Source organism: Patagioenas fasciata, chromosome 5 (genome assembly GCF_037038585.1).
Source record: "Patagioenas fasciata isolate bPatFas1 chromosome 5, bPatFas1.hap1, whole genome shotgun sequence".
Lineage (NCBI taxonomy): Eukaryota > Metazoa > Chordata > Aves > Columbiformes > Columbidae > Patagioenas > Patagioenas fasciata.
Window position 1 is genome coordinate 4,099,328 of NC_092524.1, and position 26,215 is coordinate 4,125,542.

The 26,215-nt window shown below is 40.0% G+C and overlaps 1 protein-coding gene across 8 annotated transcripts in view; it reads left to right on the top strand.

The window, feature by feature from the left end:
* Window positions 1-26,215, top strand: part of NAV2 (neuron navigator 2) — a 368,230-nt gene that overhangs the window by 175,713 nt on the left and 166,302 nt on the right. The window contains exon 1 of one of the 8 annotated variants that reach the window (XM_071808811.1): window positions 13,073-13,303. The exons of the other annotated variants lie outside the window; for them this stretch is intronic. Coding sequence (XP_071664912.1) covers window positions 13,253-13,303 — 51 coding nt within the window. The 5' untranslated portion in view covers window positions 13,073-13,252. Of the gene's footprint in view, window positions 1-13,072; window positions 13,304-26,215 lie in introns of those variants that run through there. 8 annotated transcript variants of the gene reach the window in all.

A 26,215-nucleotide genomic window follows, 5' to 3' on the forward strand; every position in this document is an offset into this window, starting at 1 on the left:
GGGTGTTCATGCTATCTCTTCAGTAGTTGGTATGGAAAGAGATACGGGTGTGGGTCCAGAAAAATGAACAGAAAAACCTTAGTAGAAAACAGTGGTTCCAATGCAAACCATTCAGGGTTTGCTTTAGGGTTGTATGAAATGTCTTTTGAGTGGGTGAGTTGGTCCTTGCAAACCAGATGGGTGGCTGCTGGTGCTGTGGTGCTGAAACTGGGAGTTACTGGTGGTCTGGAGTCTTTCAGAGCTCAGGATCAGCCTCCAAGTGAGTCTGAAAAGCAGCTGTAGATCAGTGATTATGATTTTTACCTTATTGTAATTCTGAATGGGATACTGGTGAGGTCAGATCAGAGATGTAATACCTCTATATATGAATTTGCCTAGGACTATATCCTTTCTACAACTCTGTTTAAAAAAACAAACAAAAAACACCACAGATTTGTTTACTAAACTGCCTGAGAAGTTTAGAAACACATAGTCTTGGGATACTGAATAAGGCCAAATTGCTTTTTGATTTTCAGCATCATAATCCAGTGTGATGCCTATAGCTAGATTTACATTTGCACATGGGAACTAATTTCTATACACCAAGCCACTTCTGCCTCGTGGTCAAACTTAAGCAAAATAATTGGTAAAGTAAGACCATCAGGTCCTAACTCAGTTCTATAGAAACCTCACTGAAAGCTGAGCAATATAAACACCATTTTTGATTGAGTTTTCTGTCCAAATACAGGCCTGGTGTATCTCTATCGTTCTTGGGTCATCAGAAAGCATCTTCTTCTTCTGCTTTTCCAGATGTCATCTTTTTTGAGAAATATATGCAGAGTTTATATAGTGAATTAGTAGTGTGCTGTGTCCTGTTATGCGAAGCTAAGTATTATTCCATCGTTTCATAAGGTGGTTACAAATCAGAAGTAATGGGGTCCTATGGTAGCAGAAAATGAAGTGTCCTACAGGTACTGGGAGATTCAGGGCCACTTTTTTCACTCTCTGGATCAAAAATACACCAAAGGGAGGTCAGTTTGCAGAAGTGAAGGTGATGGTTAAGAGGCAGCTGTGCCTTCTGCACAGAGAGCAGGACTTGAATGGTTGGAAGCGTTTATGGATTCTTGGGAGCTACTTCGGTTTGACCCAATCTTTGGACTTTCTCATTAAACGGGAATAGCTGCGGGAGATATTTTTATTACACGTGATTAGTCTGACATTGAATTTAGCTGCTTGCAAATTTAAAATAAGCTCAGGCCAGGTCTGAGTGAAAGGAAAAAAGACAACAAGCAGTTCATGCAGCGGTTTAGCTGGGCTGCCATTGCCACCTGGTGGTGGTGAGCAAAACCAAACCAGACCTTGCTTTCCTCCAGCGTCCTCAGCTGAGTTGCATAGGATTAAGTAGCTATTGGGGATCAATTAGAATTATTAAAGATACACTTCTATTATAGATAATTCTCTTAACAAGGGGAAAAAAAATCCACTGTGTTTTATGGCCAACATTTATGTTGGGCATAGCCAATGCTGTAAAATTAAAAACATAATAATAATATGTAAAACAGTATATATACATAAAATTGAAGCTCTCTTTGTGCATGATCAGGTTCTGAATAATGACAAGTTTTTGGGGAGCTGCTTGCAAAGTGTGAGAGGTGGTTTTGGAGGAGAAACAAGAGCAGCTGGGGGTATCTGCTCCTGGTAGGACCTGAACTGCCCAGGCTGGGGTTTAGTAGGAGAAGCTCTGCTGTGTTTGGGGGGAAACACTTTGCTCCGGATAGGGTGGGCAGGTGTTACAAGCCCATAGGTTTTCATATAGGTTGGGTAACATATGGCATATATAGCTGCTGTCACTCCGGTACAGCTGAGGCAGTGATAGTCCAGTGGTCAGCATTTAATTTCTCTTCACTGATCCTCACATTTAATTGTATCACGTTCAGTACTGGTGGTTAATTTGAGCAAGTGCCTGATTTCCTTTGGGTTGCCAGACACAAGTACTTTTCTAGCTTGAAACCCATCAAATAAATATGATTTGGGAATCCAGACTCTGCTGGTACAGGGTGACATGGCAGGAATCAAACAGGGGGTGACGCGATGTCCTCCCAGCCTCGGAGCGTCTCCGTCAGGAACGCGCTGGGATTTGGTGGCATATGGCACAGAGTTAATGAACATCTCTGCATTGCTTCAGCGTGGTCCAGCCACTGCATTACCAGTGCAAATTTGATTTCCCTAAGTGATCAGTGTCTCATCTTGCTGAAATTAGTGGATCATTATCAAATTATGACTTTTTTTTTTTTGCACTTAACATAAGTGACTTAATTGTCCTTTGATTATATAGAATTTTATTGCAATCCTAGGAGGGGAATGCAGAGAAGATGTAGTTACAAAGGAAAAAGGAGATCCCTCCTCAACCCCTCCTGTCTGGTGACAAAGCCACTCTCTGTAGCTTCATCTGTAGATTCTCTGTCTCTATAAAACATCTGCTGCAGTATTTCAGACCTTCATGATGTTTTCCAGTGAAGTACAGGCGTAATTTATTTGCTATGAGTCTTTCAAGCAGCACTCGGGAGCCAAGGTCGTCTTTGTCGTGTATGGAAATTTGATCTCACCCGTGGCGGGGGTCTGACCTAAATGTCTCTGTTGTAGCTGCCATGTACTATGCTACAAAATCTCTGTTTCGGGGAAAAATGTAAATCCATTAAAGTTACAAGGGTTTGCTTGGGATTTTGGCTGAGAAATTCAATGCCTTGTTAAATCTTAAGAATGAAGGAAAATAATTTTAATAGGAGGGGGAGAATATTTTTTGAAGCAGTTTTACTGTCCTTGTATCATCTTTAGGCTTCCAAAGAAGCATCCCAGGATCTCAGAGGCATCAGGTCCCATAAAACTGCCAGAATCAAGAGTACCAGCTGAATGGCCCATGGGATCCCCCATCCCAGACCTGCACCGGGAGCAAACCAGATATAAGGACTTGGACTTAGTGTGTAGACTCATAAGACATTTATATGGGCCGCTTGTAGTAATTTTGACTTTTCTTCTCCTGTTAGCAAAGTCCTTTCCCCATTTGTGGTTACCAATGCGGTTGATAAGGCTGAGTGAGCAGATTTCACAGGACCTGCAATATGTCTAAATGGTTCGTCTTGTGGACAACGTCTCCTCCCTCACAAATATCAAATGCAGATTTCACTCGGCTCTTTCAGGCGACGTTCCCGCTGTATTTTCAGCTGCAGGAGACTATTCTGACAAGAAACCAGAGTTATTTTGTAACTCGCTAATTTTATTGTTATCAAAACTTATTTGATTTCTGCGTTTATGAGCAGTAATCATAGTTTCACCTAGAAGAGGTTAAACCAGCAGGAAGCAGAAGAGTCTTTTTGTCTATCAGTCGTTAACAATTTTGGTTATTAGTTTTCCCTGAAATGGAAGCCAGACCTTATTTCTCATGTGTAATGGTTGGTAGTCTGGTGGTGGGTTGGTGGTTTTGTTGGGTTTTTGTTGGGTTTTTGTTTGTGTGGTGCTTTTTATTGTGTTTGTTTTCCTGATGTAGCTGTGGGATTAGGGGAGCTGTGCCATGTCATGCTGGAGAAGGTCTCTGTGTTGGTGGTTTGTGTCATGGAGCAAGGATGGGTGGAACATTCCTTCATTGAGTAAATGATGAGTGGCACCACTAAAAACTATATAAACCCTGTCTTTATAATGTCAGACTTGTACAACTGGTTTTGGTGGGAATATTCCTGCTAGACAGTCAGGTTTCATCTGGGTGATTTTCATTTAGACAATTTTGTTGAGACTGCTCAAAGTTCTTGGGTGTAATATCAAGAGACCCCTCCAAAAAGCTACGTGTTGCCTTTGACTCAAGAGCTAAAGCTCTTTATTTCTTTTCAGTATCAGAACAGGCAACCAGCCCATTAGAAGTTAATTCTTCAACCACACGAAGCCATTTCCTATGGGAAATACAAAATGTATCTCTGCTCAGTCTTTTGGGAAGGTGAAAGATTCACGTTGTATGTAAAACAAAGCTTTTCTGGATGAAAAATTTTGGGGAAAAAACACTGAAGTCGAGAAGCATCCTGTAACTGAGGCAGAGATGGCTGCAGAAATTGGGTCCGACTTGGTGTTTGAATCTGTGGGCGCTGCCCTTGTTGTTTTGCCAAGGCTTTTGCTGGCATAATAAAGGGTATTTTGGATCAAAACGTTTGCTCAGGGTAAACCTGGAGACCCATTTCTTGCTTCCTCTTACAACAAATACCGCTGTAACATACAAGGCTTACCAGGGAATGAGCTTAAGGTTTATTATTTATCTAACTTTTAAAATAATATTTTAAAAAAGTAACATTGTGGTTGCAACTAGCACATTTTAGGATATTCAAAGCATAGCTTGAGACTGATTTAAAATCTGTTAAATAGCTTAAAAGTATTATTAGAATCTCCTCTTTAGGGCATGACCTGACATTACTGCAAGGATGTTTAATAAAATTAAGGAATGTTTAATTTTATGTAATAAACGAGGTCCAATTCTTTTCTGCCTTGCAGCTCATATCATTGTAGTTACACAAGTTGAATATGAAGGTGAATAAGTTACATGGTCAAACTTCAAGGCAAAGAAGAGTCAGATCAAATATATTTTAATCAGAATATATATTTTTTTTAATCATCATATTAAGGTACCTTCAGAACAGACCAGTAATAATTTTAGTTCTAAGGTGTGTAACTAATTAGACACCCAAGCAGTGTGAAATGGTGCAGTCAGGGGAAAAAATTTATGACTTTAAATCTAGAAACTGCTTAAGTGAAACCCAGAAAAAATACTAATATTCTTGGAGAGGAATCTCAATTTGCAGCTGATAAATAAGTTGTGTTAGTAAATGCTAATTACTCTGATCAAATCAGACCAGGCTGCAAATCATAGTCTAGATTTAGCCAATGTGGGGAGCAAATTAAAGTAATTAGGACTTTTTTGCCACTGTCATGTCAATATAGACCAACTTTTAGAGTGATCTGAAGCAGGTTGAAAACTGTAATAAACTCCTTTGGACATTCACAGGGTCAGGATGTGATCTGTTCACTAATGCAATATACATCGAACTCAGCAAAATGCTTTGGTTATTTACAACAGCGCATGCTGTAGCTTCTTTATATTTATTCACTTCTTCATATTTTCAGATACAGAAAAATAAAAATGTCAGTAAGCTGTGGGAGTAATCTTTAGTGATGATAATATATGGGAAAATAAGATTATATTTAAAACATGTATTTATAGCTCTGTGCTATCTTCATAATCCACCAAAAACATAAACCAAGTTGATTAACTTTTACAGTAGCATTTTTGTTTTTATTTTCAAGCAAGTGATAATCCCTTTCAAATACTAGAAGCATCAATTCAGCATCAGCTTCGGTGACTAGAAAAGCTTTGTTTAGATAAAAGTTGTTTTCAGGCCCCCTACGTGGGCAGCTCAGCATTTGTTTACCCTTGAGAGAAATCTGTGCCTCTTAAAGCAGCAGGAATATGTTGAGATTTGGATGTATGTATCATGAAGTAGAATTTACATTTCTATTTGAGGTAGCCTAGAGCACTCTTTCATGATAAATATCACCGTCTCCATTCCTTTCTTTGCTGCTGGCATTTCTGCTTCTCTCCTCAATACTGTTCCTTGCACACACTGGATTGTGCTTCACTAATACTAGGAGTTCCCACTCATCTTTTTTAGAGTAGATGATAGTTCTGTCTTTCCATCTTTTTTTCCTAAATACAATTTCACTGATGATTTTTCGTTCTGTATCTCTGTTAGTTCAAGTGGCCGCACAAAAAATTTGCATTTTTTTTAATCCTGCCTAACTAACCCATCCTTTTAAAGCCAGGTTTCTGGCCTTTGGAGGTGACCACAGAGATTGGCCACAGGAGCAGGACAAGAGCTCCTTGGCCCCTTTCTTTTGGCCAGTAGAACAGGGCTGTATGGGTGGATATATGATGGTACATATGGCTCATGAAAATACATGGCAATGATGAGATCTAAACTCCTTTGGTGCATTGGATCTCCTGCAGAACAATGTCTTTGGGAGGAGCTGCCTGTCGATACCATTCCTCAGCATCCTATCTCTTCCATTGTTGAAAGCTCACCAAATCTCTAAAACTTGATAATTATTACATGTGTTTACATGTTGGGAAGCAGAGAACAGGGCACATCAGGTCACAGAGCTGGGATTACATTCACAAAGTCATAATCCTAAGCTAACCCTGTCCTAAGAGATTTTTGAAGTAGGATCCATAGAAGATTTCCTCATGAAAGCCGACCCTTGGATTATTGTTCTCTTCAGACCGTTATGAGATCGGTTTCTAATGATTTAATTTCTCAGTTGCTCTGCTTCTCCATCAGTGTTGTGTTTTGGCAAAAGCTACTAAGAAAAGTACCCTTTTTAATTTATCACTTTCTTTTTCCTTTGGTTGTAGTGAGGAAACTAATACCTGCCTTGATTAAAGGGTATTACCTGGAAAGGGTGAATACTGAGCAGCTTTGGGGATTCGTTAATGTTTGTAGAACAGTATAAAGTGTCTGGTGATATTAGTGCTCCAGGAAGAGGTTTTCTCCTTTGCTGTCACACACCTGACCACAGTGGGTAAAACCCAATTGCTTATTTATCTCCGCAGCTCATGGTCTGAGCCCCTCACGATGCTCACTGAGATTTCATTGCGTGGGTGATATTGCAGAACATACATCCTATGAACAAAACATCCTGTGTGGAAACTCCTACAAGCAGAGAAATGCTGTTGCAAACCGTGTCTTTGGGCCAGTGCCTCTTCAGTCTACTGGTATTTTTGTTACTTTGTGTAGCAGCTTTTTCCATTGTGTACTGATCAATAAATTAATATTGCAACGACAACAACAACGGCCTGTTCCTTGGTGCGCTACTGAGCTGTTGAACTCGCCCAGTTCAGGGTAGAACTTAAAATGGACCATGAGCAGCTTTCCACTACTATTATGTTTATTTTAATCCTTGGTGTTACACGAGGTTGCTGGCAGGAGCCAGGTGATGGTATAGATTCAAGTCACAGCAGTATAGACAATGCTAGTGTTGCACACGGATGGCAGGAAGAGAGCTCAAAGCCTTAAAAACATTTAGTGATCTGGCCCTAATAGTGTAGAATTATCAAGCAGGCATCAGAGGCTAACTTTAAATTATTTTTAAAATATTTTTCTTTGGAGCAGAATGGGTTCTGATTTACTCTGGAGTTTGTTGAAGAGTTACAAAGGAGTATGTCCTTTCTTCCTGCTTCCATTCTCTGCAAGAGTTAGGGTTGTAGCAGTGCTGTATCTCTAAGCCTCCTTTTCCTCAGGGATCTTAAAACTTACACTGAAACATATTCTCATAATAGAGATCAGGCTGCAAAGTAGATTATTGCATTGTGCATTACCTCTCAGAAAAGATCTGAGTCTTTACTGATCGTGGGCTCAGTGGTTTATTCTACCGGTGACACTTGCTGCTTTAACACTGTTCTTGCTTATACCCCCTGGAGTCTTTCTGAAACCGATGAGCTATGAATGTTTGTAAAGGTTGGCAGGAGCAGATCTGTAGTGAACTGATACACTTCCGTGGGGAAATTAGAAATAGCCTTTGATGATAAAGTAAGACAACAATAAATACGATAATTCATTCTGACTTCCTCCATAAAACAGTCCATATGCCTTCTTCTGAATTGCTTCGATATTTTATTTGGTTCCTGTTATGATATAATATTTGCCCTTACTCTTCTCTTGCAAATGAAACAGAGCTTTTTGAATCTTGTCCTGAGATACGTATTTTCCAGTTCTCAAGTTGTTATTGTTGCTCTTCTCTGAAGACTCTCTGAGGGTTAATAAACCTGTTGAATTGTTGCACACAAACCAGCATTAAAACCAGCAGGTAATAAAGCCTGTTTTTACTTGATAACCATGTGTTCTTATCCACAAGAATTGCATTGCCCCTGTAACCACAGCAGAAACCCCAGCATCGCAATGCGCATCACATCATTGATGCTCTTTCCTGGTCCTCAAATCTTTCAGGTTCACCGAATTCATGGAGAGTCCTTTGATCTCTGGGACATTCTTAGTTTCTCCTTGTTACAACATTATATTCACTGTATTGAAACACCTTTTCATGGCTCTGGTCAGCATATATGAGCTACTTTAATTTTGATCATATTATTTTTTATCATTTATTTCTCCCATTACTTATGGTACCACCTGCAAATTTGTAACTGCTTTATGCCCCTTTAAGGCTTGCTTAGAAAAGGGGGCATTGAAAATTATCCCTGCAGATCACAGTCAATCTGCTTATTTTCTTAATGATAATATCCGATGTATCATGTATTTTTAAACCAGTTAGCTCCTTTTCAGCCCAGCTGACGTTTGCCAGGTTGATTTGTTATTATTCTGGTTTCCAGCATGTCAGGAGATGTGAATGCAAGAACCTCGCATCTGCGTTATCGCTTTCACAAGCTGCTGTGAACTCAGCAGAAAATACCGGTTTAACGAGACACATTTTCCAGAGAGGGATGTTCATTTGCCAGTAATAGTACGATCTGCTTCGGCTGTTGATTAATTGAGTTTCTGTCCCTCATTTTGTGCTCCTGGCTGGGACTGGTGGGAGGCTGGTAGGTCTGGGACTATCAAGGATGTCTCATTCTTGCTCTTTGAAGGCTGGTGCCCAGCATGAGTTGTCCGTCTGTCCTCCAGAACCTCCCAACAACTGCTGTAAAGCGAGATTCACCATTAGGGTAGATCCTCATTGGGTCCTCTAACACTGACCAGTGCAGGGATTCTTATCAGGTGGTTTAGAAAATGTTTAATTTGGTGACTGCTGTTTAACACCATCTTGAGATTTATTTTTTTTAGGATGAAAATTATTATCATCTGTTATAATTCTGAGCTATCCTCCCCTTCTCTCCCACATCACACATAACCAATATTATTATTGACAACTTCAGTAGTTTTAATCAGTACTTTAATTTTGGACATGTTTCCATTTTGTAAATCATAAAAGGAAAAACAAACTGGTTATTGACATTTAGGACAAACAAATAAAACCCCGCCTCTTGGTGAGTAGAAAATTTCAATATTTTTGATCAAAATGCATAGAAGAGCAGTAATAAATTTTTCTAATAATGTGCTTCCTTTTCTAAGTAAAAAACATAACAAAGTGTTATGTGATTAAAAAGCAAAAGTAATTGTAATGACAAGAGTGTGACTGTTTAATGACTGCGGAGCAAGCTGTTAGCACACATATTTTTCATAGGCAAACAATGGATTATTAGTGAACGGATTTCCCCGAGCTTTCTTTATAGTAAACGTTGCACAGACAATGACCGTATGCACCGAGTTCATTCATAATGTCTCCAACACCTGTTTCCTCCTGTTTTTCCAGCAGTTTTATTTGGAAAGCGTTGGGAATTGGAGTGATGTCTCATTAGAGCGCAGGGTGTGCTGGGGACACGCGTGTTTCTCTCTCATTGAAAACTTGCTGCTGAATAACAAGTGTATTGTTTAGCATTTTAATAGGGATGTTTAGATGCCCATTAAAGATGTAAATAACGTCCTTTTCTGAAGGTTCAGCTTAATATCTTCATGTCAACGCGTATATGGCGTCGGAGATCATGATAAAGCTTTCTGGGGAGCTCTAATGCTTTATAGTTCAAGAATTCAATGCAGCGATCGGGGAAGAACTCTGGGGGGCAAGAGGTCGTGCTCAGATTTCGCCAACTTCAATCCCAATCTTATCTCTTTCGCTCTGTCAAGGGAGCCTAGGAGAGAGATAGGAGGATGAAAGGCGGCTCCGAAGTCTTGCTTTTTAATGGAAGAAATAAATGCCGGTTACACCTGGCAACCGTATCAGAACTCTGGTGATCTTCGTCCCAAATCAAGGCCGGCTTAGGGGAATCCATTAAATAAAAGCTTCTAAAAGCAACGTAGATCTTAATTAAGGATATTAATTAATTTGAAAAGTGATTTGGAGATTCACAACTCACGCTTTAACCTCAGGAGTTTTGCTTCATTAGTATATCAGACTGTTCACACTCAGTTGGCCCATAAGGGATAAAATGAGAGAATACTCCAAATCTCAGCTACGCTTCATTTAATGTAAAAATAGACAGAAAACTGTATTCAAAGAAACAAGACTGGTTGGCTGAAGAGTAATTAAAGCCCATGTCCTTCCATCTATATCTGGTCTTTTAATCTGCTTGTTTGTATCTGAGCCCCTCTTTGAGGGGCCAGTTTGGCTCTACCCTGTTGCCCAGGCACTAAAGCAGCAGAAAAAGGTCCCAAAACCAGAATTTCCCCTGCCATGGCAGACAAGAAACCACCACTTTCTGTGACCTCTCCTTTGCTTCTCGCAATCCCTGGTTTGGTGCCAGGTGGAGGGGTTGAATGAAAACATTTGTCTGCTCAAACCAGCTGAGCAGATCATCAACAACCTTTTAAGAGGCTTAGGAGATGTCTGAGGCTCCTTGGGCTTGTGCTGTGGGTTGTCTTGGCCTTTTGTATGGGCCGTAATCCTGCGAGTGTAAAGCTCCTTGTGCCTCAGCTCCCTTTTTTCTATAAATTTGTCTGAAGTTTGTGTGTTTTTTGGGAGCAGAACAACCTTTCAGTCAGGATATTTAGCCAGGTGCCAGCATGTCGATGGCAAAGCCTTGGGATGTTTCCACCGTGTCAGCAGCGGGGAAGGGACACGTTTAAGCACCGCAGCTCCTCGGAGGTGCTGGTAAGATGCTCTCACAAAATCCTTTTGGCATCACACCCAGGCTTCTCCCTCCGAGTGCGTTCATTCATTCATTCATTCATTCCTTCATTCAGGGCTCTGTCAGCAGGTTATTGTCCCTGCTTGTGACCCTCCTGAGGACCATACATCTTATATTTGAGCCCTCAAAGGGGCTCTGACCTTCTCCTCTTTTGAATGTTGGAGGAATGACCTTTCAGCAGGGTACTCGCTTATGTAGATTTCCCTGTGCTGGGGCTTTGGTCCACGTTGGTGTGAAGTGAAAGAACAAGGGTTCTTTATTCACAGGATAGGATTCAAATTTTAATTCTGTGGTAACCTGTGTGTATAAAGTCTTAAATGCTTTCAACATGCTGCTCTTTTTCTATGTGTTCAAGCTACCAGTACTGGTGGGGAAATTCTTTTTACATTGAAGGAATGTTACTACTCTTTGTTTCTATAATTATTCCTTCTTTCTTATCACTTAAGAATAATCAGAACAGAACAACAATTACAGACTTACGGAATGAAATCCAAGTCATAGAAACATAACTGTTAAAGAAAAGACTTCAATACAGAGATGCGTACTTTTTTTTTCTTATAGAAATGCGTATATGCAGAATTTCAAATGCTTATTTACTAATTTCTTGTGTTACTTCTTCAGCAAGATACTAATGGGTACATGAGACAACCTAGCCGGTAAAATCATGCAATAGTGGAAATTTTAGCAAAGAAAGTGATCAGTTTGGGTACAGATTGGTGTCCCCCTCTTTCCTTTTTATTATTTTTCTTTTCTTTAATGTCTTAGCTGCACAGTGAGAACAAATTGGGTATAGTTACTCCTTTTGGCCCCAGAAGACTGCGCCTTTAGAAGTACAGGATCACGAATTCAAGTTTTGCAGGCGTAAACCGCATCCCAATAAAGAGACTCAAGAGCTTCAGCTGAGCAGCAGCCAGTATAAGGACTGTAGTAGACTATAATACTATAGTATAAGGACCATATCTCTTTACAGGAATATTCAAACACTTAGAAAATGACAGCAGCCTATCAGAAGCTGCTCATGGGCTCCAGATCCTTTAACCCTGGGTTATGTGTGCAATCGTTTCTTGCCTCCTCCCTGTGCAGCCAGCAGAGTTTTCTTTGCCTGACTCACAATTTGTATTTGAGGAGAGGGTGGGAAAAGGGGCAGCCTGGGGAACTGCTTCAAACACCTTATTTTTTTCCCATAGTTCCTTACCATTTACTTGTGGCTTGGCAAAACCAAAGCCACCAAAGAAACCATCCCAAAAACCCAGGCTTGGGGTGCTCTGGATGGGGATGTACCTCTGGTCTCCTGTGGTCTCCTGTCCCCCAGGTCCCTCTGTCACATACAGAACCTTTTCCAGAGCAGAAGTGTGAGGAGCAACAGCCAAGTGCGTGGTGCGAAGCTCCTTTCCCACTGGTGATTTCATAGGAGCTTGTGCAAGATCTGACATGAATCTTCCCACAGTTGAGTATCTTGTCTGGACGGCTACACGGGGTAAGACTGTTTGGCCGTCTCAACCGCGACATCAGACACTTCAGGGGAACAGGCAAGAGATTTCAGAAGGATGCAAGAGAGAAGCTCTGGAGTAGTCTGGCATTTACATAGATCTTTAATAGCTGTGTATCTTAAATACAGAAAATGTAGCAAACTGTGATATTTCTTACCATTGAGTACAGTCATTCTGGATATTATAACTACTCTTACTAATCTCTTGAAATGCAAAGTTTATATTCCTGAAGTTGATGTATGACGATCCACACAGTGAACCATTTTTTGAGGTGTTATACAGGGTGTTTCAAAAAGATGGACCCAGTTTTAAAGATACAGTGACTTCAGATTGGGTCCATCCTTTTGAAACAACGTGTATTCTTCTGTTTTCCCCTTTCCCTTTTACTGAGGGAAATGCTATTCCTTTCCCATCCAGCAGTCTTAAGTACAAATGAAAGTTTAAATGGAAGCAGCCTAGATTGCACTACATGCAGGTAAAACAAGCCACGTTTAGAAGCTGAGCTCCTAGGTCGTCAAATTCAGGAGGAAATCCCCTGTAATTTACTGCTTTGCTCTAAAACGTGCCCAGTACCCTCAGGCATCTTTCTAAACCAACAGCTGGCTTGGAACTCTATTCATTTCTATTTTGTAGGGGTTTATTTTTGCAAAGTATTCCCGTTCACCTTCAGTGCTTCACTACGTCCCTATCCCACAACTTTAAAAAATAATAAACAAAACGAAACAACACAAGTGTGTGTTTTGTTGCGTGGTCCAGCCGGAGCTGGACCCTCCTCCTCGAAGGGGTTAAAGCATCGTCCTCCCGGCGCGGCCGTGGGAGGGAGCAGAGCCCGCCCGGCTCTGGGGCTCGGGATGAGACGGACGATCGTTCCGTGACCTTCCCGGCCTTTCTCTTCCCCACGGACGATGTATCTCGGCCAACGAGACCAGAAGAGATGAGATGAGGATGAGCGGCCACCGGGCAGGTGACAGCCGAGGTGCAGCCGCCGCCCGGCCGCAGGTGCTCGCTGGGGACCATGAGCGTGATGCTGTGGCGGTGGGAGCAGAACAACAGCGCCATGAAGCTGGTAAGGACTTCAGAACAAAAACCCCTTCAAAAACCTGATTTTAAAAACAGCGCGTTTGTACGGCACTTTGGTTTTTTTTCTTCCAGTAGCAAACAGGAGCTTTTGTCCAGGTGCGGTAAATAAATAGCTGAGAGATGGTGAAATATGGAAAGGCTGATGCTGAAGCGATGTTCTCCCCAACTGGAATGCTGTTGTGCAATAGAGTTGCAGCCGGGTCTGTTACTCATTAGTTCATCTTTTGGACTGCTTTAGGTTGTTTTGCGTGTTGTTTCATCGCTGGAGTTAAGCTCATTTAAAAGTAAGAATAGAAACAAAGATTATGTGTATAGCTCTCCTTCCTTTTTTTATTGTGCTTTTTTCATCTTGGAAACAGTTTTCTCTTAGTCTTGTTAGAATAATTTTGTCAGCTGGGAGCATTTTGGGTTTTTATTTGCTAAACAGTGTGGTTTTAAATTCTTCCCCCCCTCCTTTTTTTTTGCCTTCTCAAGAAAGTAAAAACCCCTCTGTTCCCTGTAAGTAGAAAGTGTGTGGCAGCTTCATTCCTCCAGCATAAATGAGATCAGGAAACCCATGTACCTGCCTGTCTGTTTGAATTACCGTCCATACCAAGATTTAAACTCTGCTCAAAACTTAGAGAGACTCCCTATGAACAGCTTTGTTTTTAAAGCTATTTGATGTTAAAAAAGTATCGAGGCAATGGCTGAGATAGCTTTAAATTCCTCTTCTCTGTCTCGCTGGCAGATTATGTAAACAAAGAAAATTACATTTCTCTGAAGTTTCTATATGAAAGGTTTATTTTCCTGAGGAGTTTGTAATCAAACCCAGGGATTTGCTACAGGTCTAATCCTTTAGCCTTTGTATGTGAAAACTTTCTTGAAATCCATGTGGGAGTCAAGGGTACCCGGCACCTCTTTGTATCAGGCTCTGCGATCATAGAAAATTTATAGTGTGCCCAGTAATTTAACAATCTCTGCTTATTTTCCTTGCCGGGAAAGAGGAGATAAACATGTTTTATTTAAGCATTCTGTTCTAGATAGAAAAGCAGCTCTTCACGTGGGATCAGATAGTTTCGGATATTTCATGCATGAGTAGGCACTGGAATAATGAATTTGTGAGCTGGCAGGGAAAATGTGCGGCTTTGTGTGGGGGTCGCCCAGGCTTGGTTGCAAAGGGAGGGTGGAGTGAGCCCTCCCTCCCTTTTCACATGCAAAGATCTCTTTGGGAAGCGGGGAGAGCTGTGTACACAGGTGTATTAAAAAGTCTTTGCATATCCATTGGCTTTTCAGCCACGCTGTGAATGGACTTTGCAAACAGAATGAGCACCTGTGAGAAGCCAGGCATTGAACAGAGCAGAGCAAAGGAGATGTGAGCTGAGAAATTAAATAGCTGCTAAGTGTTCAAGGCACAACAAAATCTGACCAAGTAATGTTCAGACTGCTGGAAAAGTGCTGGATTTACCATGAGGAGAAAAGTATAAAAACCTGAACTGGGTGCCTTACTCCCGGTGGGTGTTTATTGTCCCCTGTAATTAGAGAATTGCAGAGATTGCGGGGAGGGCTGTGGGTGCTCTTTGGTCTCAGGGGGTCTGGCAGGGCTCATCCTAAGGGTCTCACATGAGCTGAGCTTTGTGCAGAGCTCCTCCATAGGCCTTGGCTGGTCTGTAGTGATAAACTGGATCAAAGAAAGTCAGCTTTATAGTATTTTTAAATGGAATCTTCAGCTAAGCGTCAGAGTAAACAGAACAGACAATGCCCAATGAAAATGTCTCAGGCATCTGAAAATACAAAAGGACAATTTTTGAATTGGCAACAACTAAGAAGAGGAACGGAAGACCAGAATAAAAGCTTTAAAATAAATAAAACAATAAATAAATAACCAAGTCGTGTAGGAAATAAGATGGAATGAGACATCCTCAGCTGTTTGTTGTGGCATTTGGCGGCAAATGAAAATTTACCTTTCATAACAATCAGTGAAACTGTACTGTTCTTTCCATGGCCATGAAGTTTTACATGGCATCAATTTAGTGAATGCGCTGTTTCTTACAGTTGTCCTTGTTTCTTTAGAAGATACTTATCAGTGTTTGCTGATTACGGTATACCAAAAATAACCACATATATAGTGTTGAGAGTTTTGGGTGGTGATGGTGAGAATCACTTGTGTAGTTGAAAGATTCAGACTGCAGAAGATAAAGTTTTTTCCACTTGTAATATAGATCTTTTTAGGCAGCATGGCATAAATCACTTTGCCTGCTGTTATCACAGAGTCCCCAGATATCAGATCCTGCAAGACTTAGTGAAGTTTGTAAGAACTGGGATGTTGCTGGAAGAGCACAATGCAAAAATAGGTGTCTAACCCTGCTTGAAACTTAGTTTGTGGTAGCTCCTCTTCCAAAATATTGCCCTTGAATTATTTTGAGGAGTGGTAGCCTTATTTATATCACATACTGCTATATAATCCATTTAGCAGCCATTTTATTTGTGTGTTTGCTTTATGAAAAGGATGTCAGGGTGATTCTGATGTTCAAGGCACATCTTCATTACTTGCGGTCAAGGGGACTTACCCATAAACTACTTGGGGAAGGCAGTTGTAGAGGGTTAGCAAACCCACTACAGGTCCAACTCTGATCAGGTTATTGAAAAACTGCACTTGCTACTTCTGTGAACATAGAAATAGATTCTAAATACAAGAGCATAAAAAATAGGGAGTGAAGAGATGAGTGACTTCTGGAAGAACCCTTTGAGCTACTGCCTTCAACCTTTGACCCTTTTTATTTTTGGGGGGGTTGTTTTATATCTACAGTGATGCCATTCGTTTAGTGCACTTGTCTGGTGTTGGTTTGGTTGTTGTTGCTTGTGTTAGACTTTCCACCACTTCACTGCTTCTCTGTTGGGTACTTACCACTTTTTAACACCTGAAAATATTATTTTAAACATTTGGAAATTACTTGCTTCAGAAATATTTGAAAACCATTGCTATATTAGATATAGCATTGTATGCTATTGCGTTGAGGGTAAACCAACCAGACATAAGGCTGTTATGTAAATGGCTGTAAAGATGATGCAATAATTTCATTTTGGACATTTTATCTCTTAATTTAGCTTGAGGAACAAGTTGACGATGTCTTCTGATAGACAGACATAGAAGGCAAATTGCGGTTTTGTTAAGGAAAAGAAGTGTAACCAAGATCTGGAACTGACTGACTGATTCCTACGGAGTCCTTAAGAGTAACTAATAACTATTCCAGCTACTTCTGTAAATAGAATCACAAAATAATTTAGGTTGGAAGGGACCTCTGGAAGTGGGCTGGGCCAACCCCTTGCTTAAAGTAGAGCTCACTTCAAAGAAACATCAGGTTGTTATAGGCCAATTGATTTTGCCAAGCTCCAAAAACGCATGGCTTCTATCCCAGTGTTTCAACACTTCCACTGGGAGAATTTTTTTCCCTAAATCTACCCAGAATTACAGTTTTCCTTGCTTGTTTGCATCGCTTGTAACCGAGCAAGAACTGGCATCTAACTCCTGAAATGTTCCAGGTTTTCATTCTGGAAAACTTTGGAAATCTTCATTTTTATGTTAATTATCTGTTTTGGAGAGTGGGAAAACCTTGACAAAATTTTCACTCAAATCTCTTTGTCATCTGCATAATACAAGGTTGCTTTTGTTGCTGGATATATTTCCTGAGCAATTCTGATGGGCTTTTCTTGCCGATTTTCTGGAGCATATTGGTGTTATTCAGAGGAATAGGGAACCGGTAACTGAGGTGCCTTTTGGTGAATAGGCAGTGCCCGCTTTCTGAAGTACTGCCAATTTTGGGGAGAAAAATAACTGCTTAATTCTGTTTTTCTTTCTCTTTTGCATTTGAGACTAGCAGAACAAATTTTCGACATATAACACAAGACCTTCCTCTCTTTTTGTTGTTGTTGTTCAACCGTTATGAGTCAGACACACACCTTATGCAAACACGTAATCAATACAAGGATCTTTCCCACTCACAGTTTTATGGCTTTGAGAATTTGCAAAGGGTGATATATTGTTTTTGTGATGATTGAAGGTTGATGTAAAAGGCACGTGATGCTTTTTCTTTATGTAAGGTTTAAATTGTCCTGGTTTTGAGCAACCCCCAACCTTGTAGCATGTGTGTGGGGCTGTGAAATCTGAGGAGGTTTCCACCTTTTACAAGATGTTCCCTACTATTTTATCAGTAGAAACATGATAACTAACCTATCTGGGTATAACTGGCACTAGATAACCTTTCCAGGGTGTGTTTTGGTTTGTGTTTGGGTTTGGGGTTTTCTTGAGCCTATGAGCAACTAATGAATGAAGATGGTGCATGTGTCTTCTAAGTAAGAAGAAATATTCTGGGTTTGACATGGTATAATAAATGACCCCACAATAAGCCCATATTAAAAGTGTTATTTCTTGAAATGGAATAAAGTAAACTTGGTTGAAGAGCCACCTAAGTGTCAGCAGGAGTAACTTCTGTCTTTTCCCAGTTGGGATGAGGCTTATGGCATACACTGAGCTGGAGAAAACTGAGCAGAAGCTGCTTGGCTGTCACTTTTCACCTCTGTTATTGCTATTTTCAGTTTATAAAACTTCAGTGGTACTTGTTACTAAGCAGATAGAATTCTGGTTTGAGTTTTCTCTCCCTGTAACTCATTTCTGCTTAGATTTTAACATATTCAATAACATGACACAAAAGAAATGTGCATGTCTTTGCATAAGCGCTTTATACATAGGACTATTAGCAAATGATGTCTTCTGCTCGTGCAGTGTTGCTCAGCACCATCTGAAATGTGTGCAAGGAGGTCAATGGCAGCAACTAGACCAGAACTTGAGTTTTGCAGAAGTTAATGTGCCATAAGTTGGGTGAAGCACTAGATTAAAAACCACTAGCTATAAAAAAATTGTAAAATTGTGAGTTAATTCAGAATTTTCCCCGTGAAGAGAGTGTTAAAAGATTTATCCACTGTGTATAAAATTTCTGTCCTGGTTTACACGTGGCATCCCCTTCTATTAAATATTTCCCTTTAATGCTCTTATCTCAATGTGCCTTCTGGGCTAATGTGTAGCACACAGCAACGAAAACGTACTTATTTGGAAGAAACACTTCATTCGGGAAGAGATTTTCAAGTGCTTAACTTAAAAACTGCAACAGAAGAATTGACTGGGCTGATAAGATGTTTGAAAAGTTATGGTCTGATAGACCTATTTTTACTAGCTGACTTAGCTATACTTTTCATTAAGGAAGGGAGAGTCGCTGTGGTTCCCTAAGCTTTTGCCATCTATATTAGTGACTTATAAGCAGTTTATTTGAATCGTCATAGCATTATCTTGCAGCTGATAATTGACTTGATGTTGCAATCGGATCACAGAGCTTTTCCAAGCTGAAAAGTTTGGAATCTCTGCCAGTTGATAGATGTCTAGATTGTAAACCTTAGTCGCTGGCACTCTACAGTAAACATTAAACAGCCAAGTGCAATTCTGTGTTTCACAGGTTAGGATATTTCTATTGCATATGGTCATATATTTCCCACCCTTCTGTTTTATCACAGTTGAGGAAATGTTATTTTTGACATGTTAAAAGGACACAGATCTTTTTCCCAAGGAGGGTCAGTCAGGAGAAGACAACACAGCTGTGAACTTGCAGCATCATAATGCTGTGGAAAAGATAAATTTGTTCCTAAAAGATACCCGGAGAAATAAGTATGAGTGCAGTCAAACTACCAGGAGGCAGGAGAAGCCTCGTATGGAATATTGTACACAGTTGTGGTATCATGTACGAAAGATCAGTTCAAAAGGAACAAGAGATGTTGGGTTGTCCAAGAGAAAGAAAAATCTGTTTCCTTGACGCTCATAACCAGGAAAACAAGGATAATGTGGGCATATGAGTGTTCAATGTGAAGACAGCAAAATGCAGCAGAGTCTTTCTAATCAACGTGGGCAGGTGCTGAAACAGGCTCTTTCCAGAGGTCAACATCAACATGCCTTTTAGGAGAGACTTTGATCAATTTATGACAGCAGATGTATCGTATGGTTGGTACAATTGCTGATGCAGGTACTTTCCTGTTTAACTCCAGGAGCTCTGGATTCAGTAACAGGAACGTGTGTGTGTACTGGGACATACCACTAAAAAATATAGTTTTATTTACTTTTTTCCGTCACAAGACACTGAGGGAAGATTAAGAATTATACTCACTGTACTAAAGATCTTATTATTTCATTTATGGCGCATGGTTTTGTGCTAACTATTGTAGGGTACAGAGGGATAGATGCAGATGGTGAGTATTTAATAGCATGTGAGATGGAGGGATGTTTTTTTAATCAATGTCAGATTTTACTATTACAATGTACTGCTTAACATAACCATGTCATGTTCATGGATATTCAATCTTAAAATGGATTAGCTTATATTCTCTTAGTCTTCATGGAAGGCTGCCCCAAAGTTTTCCTCCACACTCATCTCCTTTGAGATACCCATAGCTTGTTCATACCCATTTGGGAGGGTTTTGCCAGCGTGTCTTTAGCAGTTCTGTTCCTAGACAAAGAACATCTTACTCTGTGAAGGTTAAATAAACCGAATTCATAGAATTTTCTTTTGCAAGACAGTTTCTTAATTTACCAAGTCCTTTTCTGTACCATTTCTAGTCCAAATTCCTCTTCCTTCAACACAGGTGACAAGAACCATATGAGGTTTTTCAGGTGAAACTTATCAGAATATTGTGCAAGGTCTTTAATATGATTAATTTTCGTTAAAATGTTACATGTTTGTAACTATTCAGTCTCTCAACCAACTACTACCTGCATTTTTTTATTATCAGATAGTTCATGATTAGGGTCATTATGGTGAGGCCAGGGCTGCTCAGATGTTGTCTGTGCTGCCTTTCTACCTGAAAAGACTTCAAATATTCACCATTCCCTTCCGATATGCTTGTTTATTGTCAAAATGGATCTGCCTTTTCATTTTGAAATGTACACAGTTTCGTTTGACAAACATATATCCCTTATAGATTATCTGGACAGTTACTAGATTTTATTATAATGATCCTAATCTTGTTGTCTAAGGAAAATGACTCTGCATAGCTTCGGTTAAATATTTGAGGGTAATTACTGCGAAGGTGAAGGAGGAAAGATGGTTTTGGTGCGGAAGGGCATTGTACTTCAAAGAGGCTTCTGAACTAAGGAGTTGTGTGTCCTTTTTTTATCAATACCTTTTTAAAGGAAGTACTGGAGACCTTCAAGAGCATTCCTGAGTATCCGATTTCAATTAGTTGGGTGCATATTATTGTTCTAACGTTTTATACCATCGTGCCTACATTGCAATGTGCGCAACAGTCACCTGCGAAATAGTTGGGCGTTATAAAGCAAATTGGTTTTTTGCTCTATGCTTCACCTGGCAGCCACTCAGAGATTTGCTAAACCCTTTCTAAGGGCTGTGGCCTTTTTTAGAAGTATTTTTGTGGGTTTTTTTGTTTGTTTTTGTTGTTGGTTGGTTGGTTGGTTGGTTGGTTTTTAAATCAACCAAAATGCACTTAAATAATTTGAGCTCAGAATTAGACTACCACTAAATTCAATACAAAGGAAATGGAAAGATCAGTATTTTCAAAGATTTACCTAAATTTTGGCTTGGATTTGGGTGAGTGCCACCTTGTTCTCCTGAGCTCTGTGATGTGTGTTTTAGAATTTAGAAGGTAGAAATATTTGGGTTTTGATTTTGATTAAAGACATTCCAGTGGAAAATTTCCATTAGGAGAGGCTCCACAATATAGGATACCAGGTATCTTAAGGATGGGATGACTGGGAAATTAATCTGTTCTGGTCCTCTGTAAAAACGTATTATTTTCACAACTAAGTGTGCTTTTAGGAGGCAAATTTTTTGCCTTTTGAAAAACATTATTTAAATCTTGAGATTGCCTGGGTTCATTTAGTGAGATCCCAGCCGTGTTGTGTGAGGTGCTACTGAAATGTGAAGTGGCAGCTCTTGCCCTGGAGGCGTGTAGTATAAATATGTCTAAGAAGTCTTATCTAAATAAGACAGACAAGGGGTGGGAGGGGTGACAGACCTATAGAGAAGAGATTTACTCAGGGCTGAAAACTTTATTTTTAAGGAATAAGAAGAGGAATTACGCCTGCCATTCTGAGCACCTTAGTGTCATGCAGATATGGTTCTTTTTCTGTTGTGTCAACAACTTATGCTTAAAATATTGAAAATATTGCCGGGTTGGCTTTTTCCTTTGTTGAGAGAGAATGAGTCCATGTGATTAGGTACCGTGCCACCACATCAACATGCTACTATATCTCCTTGTCCCCAGATAACCTGTCATTAACTGATTAACGGCACTGAACGGCCTTTTCTGTCAGGAGAGGAAGCCACCAGGCTTATTGCTTTCTTTAATTGCATGGAACTCAATATTTCTGCTCTGGAGTCATCAGTTGCTGGGCTCAATCCTGTTTCCACTGAGGTCCACAGCAGGGCAGGAGAACATGTGGGCTCTTTGGGATGTGTATGTTGACGTGGATGTTGGTGGGACCATCCAAAATCAGCAGCCACTTCAACATTAGAAGATCTGTTTAATATGGTACCTTCAATCTTTGTTTCTTAGACGTGTATATGAATAATCTATAATGTTTTGAAGACTGGAATTAATGAGGGGATAGCACTGTACCACTGTACACATCACTCATTTTCTCATTGAGGGAACCGACCTGACCTGATGATGCGAACAGGAAATTTAATACAGACTTGAGTGGGTGCTTGGGAGGCCTTCCTGTAAGATTAGACATTTTGGACATAAATAGAAGTACACAGAAATATACTGAGGGTCACTCTGAGCTGAAAATAAAATACGCAGTAAATTGAGTTTGTACTGAGAGGTAAAACAGTACCTTGAATCCAAACTGCATAAAAGCAGTAGCTTATTTTTTATGATGGTGGTTAATATTAGGCTTACTGTCCATTTTCAAGTAATTTTTTTTTTGTAAGATAAAGATCCTTTAATGTAATTTTGAAGGTAGATTGATTGGAGGACAGAGGACTGGCTACATGTGTTTAACAACAATGTGAATGGGGCCATGTGTTGGGTTCAATTTGGTGTCAGCTGTTCATTGCTGATCTTTGACTGGTTAATTTAATATTCTCTGACATTTGCTCAACAAGCTTTTATTTTTTTTCTCCATCTGACAAGTGATTGCCAATTAATTGACTGATTAGAGAGTAAGAAAGTCTGGAGGCAGCACAAAGCAGAGTGCAATACTTTTGGGGGCCCGTGGATCTAAATATTAGAAAGGAGAGGGAAATTTTTAACCTCATGGAGAAGTTACAGGTTTATTACTTTGTTAGACATCTGCTTTACTGGTTAGACACAACTGATGCTAATTGTGTTTAATCCTTCCGTGGGGGTGGAGGTCGGTCCTGGGGCTGGTAAGTGCTTTCATGAGGTCTGCCGGCCTTAGCTGTGCCCATGGAAAAATCAGTCTGCTAATCTGATCTTTGGGTTATTTGCTTTTTGAGACGAGCATCTGCAGAGAGTTTGGAAAATAAAATGTCAGCAATGTGACGTAGGTGTCCCTGAAGCATTCGCAAAGCCCTGCCTTATCATCCCCATCCCTTACCATCCCCATCCCTTACCCGAGCATTGTCACCTTGTAGTTTATAAAGAGAAAACGTGAAGGATCACACAAGCATTCAAAACACTACCAAGATGTCATGTAGATAGAATAATTTATTGTGCTATTTGCTACTAGTTATACTAAAAAAGGAAGAATTGATAATGTAGAAATACAGAAAGAGGCGTGCTAAATGCAGTTACATCATTTGTAAATGTTTCACTCAGAACTGTATTGCTAAGAGCTTATTTTCTGCATTGTTGGTTTGCAAAACTGTGGCCAAATGTCAGCAGAAAAAACTGCAGGCACAACAACTTCTCCTGTGGACCACGGCTGGGCTTTGGGAGCTGATGCATTGGTGATGGATTCAAGTCGGTTTAGGGTACCAAACATCAGCATTATTCCATACCATGTTTTATAACACATGCATACTTAGGTTTTTTAATTTTCCAGCTGCAATCTCAACATCTAAGATGGCTTGATTTTAAGCTAAGCCCAATTCTTGCCAGTTTTTGCCAAAGCTAGTTCTTACTCAATACTTATTTCTTAGGTCACCTGTGTTGCAGCAGCAGTAAATTTTGGCCTTTTGCGCTAATAAAATGAGGTTTGAGGACTTAATGGTACATGCCAAAGCATGCATCCATCCTTCAAAAAACCTCTAGAAACTTCTGAACCGTAGTAAAATAATCTGTATCTTTTGTGGGTGCTACCGTACCAGCTTATCAATACTCTTTACAGTGTGCGCTGGGAAACGTTCCTGCTAGTTCTGCATGCTCTTCAGAACTATCTCTGCATGACTCTTCTGCGTATGTGAACTTAATATAAGAATATATGAACTTAAACGTAAACATGTTCTTTAAGTGGAGAAAAATAGCCCTTCAGGGGTAGTGGTTGGCATGGTCATAATCACTGCAAATGAGCTCTTCATTGTGCCTTTTCAGTCAGAATGGCAAAGGGTAATTTTCCTGATCAATATGCAGAAGACAACGCTTTCACCAAGTATTAGAACCTCTTGAGCATGAAGTTGTGCTTCAGCGGCTCCTGGTTGTACGGCACTAAACTGAAAGGACGGAGAAATTTTCATGAAATTTTGAGAGCATTTAACATAAAACCTGTCTTGATTTGCTGCTTTACATTTTAAACTGAATTATGGTTAAAGCTGATAAGATGTTGATGCGTTTTGAGTTAGTGATTGTTTTTTCATGGCTATGGTCACTTCATGATGACCTCGTGCCCTGAAGCTTCAATATTCCTTCAAACGTAGAAGTTTGGCCAATCTATTTTTCAAGACATTACATAAAATAAATCAATGAGAATGCTGTTGAATTTAGTTGCTTCTCCCATTTTAAAAATGAGATTGCATTCTGATTACTTACAGTTTCTTTTATACACTCTGAGTCTCTTAGTGTTGGGGCCAGAGCGGATGAGCCGAAACTAATTTCTGTAAGGATCCATTTTTCTCAACTCTAAATATAAATCTGCCCTGTGCAGCAAAGCAGCTGCTGCCTTTGTCAGCTCTGATATAGTTCAGTATGATTTTTTTCCTCTTTATTGGTCTTTGTGTCAGAATCTGATAGGGACAAGCATGTGCTCCTTTAGCGCTTGCCTACAAATGTCACTCAGCTCAGTGCGGTCCTTAAAACAATGTCCATGGCCCAGCTGAAGCGGCCAGATTCTGGCAGGGCGTCACCAGTTTATATTTGAAATGTCTTCGTCATTTTGCTGAGGGTGCTGGATGTGTTATAGCGGTAAATGCAATCAGGAGGGACAGGATAATGCCAGGCGGTCCTGCTCTTCGAGAATCCAACAGGAGAAAAGCCTGCAAGAGACCTCCGAGAAGTTATTTGTAGAGGTAAAAAATGGATCATCCATTTGACCCTAGTGATTAAGACACTGCACAAACAAAATCAGCAACAAAAGTACTGCCGAAGGTGTTAGAAACACTGCCAAAATGACACTACTGGGGAGTTCTGCAGTGGAATCGCCCCTATTTAAAAAAAAACACCCAAAACCCAATGAGCTGCCTTTTTCTTTTACGTTGTTTAATAGTAATTTTAGATTTCATTCACAACTCCACCATCTGCCTGTGGTTTGATTCATTTGCTACAATTCCAAGTTTTAGACAAAGCACTTAGCCTGCCTTTTGAAAAGAAACGACCTGTAACCTAATATATATATATCTATTTTGGCCTATTTCTAAAGCTTTAAGATTATGTAGATTGAACTGTAGTTGCCAAAGAAGTGGAGCAAATGGAGAAAGTAATGCTATAAATATTAGTCTTGTTTGAACAGGAAAATAGACAATCGCTACCTAGTGTTGGTATCTTTTGTGCTTAATTTTGAAATTAAGATTTTAGGATCTATCTATACCTATATCTTTTTTATTTTGGACTAGCAGCACGTTCTTTGTTCTGCATTCCTTCAACCCTTGCTCCAGGCAAAAAAGAACTGATTTTGCTGATGTCCATAAGCCTTGTTTCTGTGCCCTAGGCTCTGTCCTCCTGAATGATCACCAGTAAATTGCTCTGATTTTTATCTGCAGCTAAACCAGTATTCTTATCTGATGTTACTCAGTTTCATCCATAAATGTGCTTTCACCTACATCCTGTGTTGAAAATTTGACCAGAATATATCATGGATCAAAATGAACGTTCTTGTCTGAAGGTTTTTTGATGAAGCTCCTTGCTGCCACATAACTGTTAGAAGACTATTAATAATAACAATATTTACACTGTCCACAATTTTAAAAGGTATGTATCAAAAGAGAGGATAAGGAGCTAAAATAATCAAGTCTTAGCCTGGTAGGTCATCCTGTTCAAGACTTAGCAATTCCCATTAAATATCTTTTTGTTAGAACCCTTTGTGCTGAAAACAGATGAAATCTACAACTGATCTGCCTTGTGACTACTCGTAAAGGACTAAATTATTTCTGAATAAAGCTTCAGAACAAGTGGAAGGTGCAGAAGACCTTTCAGTGGCCGCCAGTTGTGCAAGGAGGTGCCTGAGCCTCCTGTGCTTGTGGGAATTATACTTTCATTTCTTGATCAGCCATGAAATATTGTTGTAAATTATTAATCGCCAGCTTGCTATAAATTTTACTTCACTGGATTTTTTGTTTCCTTTTGTAGAAGGTTTTGGTAGGCGTTCAATATCAGGGATTGTAGTAAAACCCTACAGTGCTGATTTTAATCGCCAGATCAATGAACGGGTAGGCTGGTGTCACTTTAATGACCCTCCCTAATTAGGAGCAGAGGATTTGCCATCGCAGTTGGGTCTGATGAATCCATGGGTCTGGCCCCATCTCCA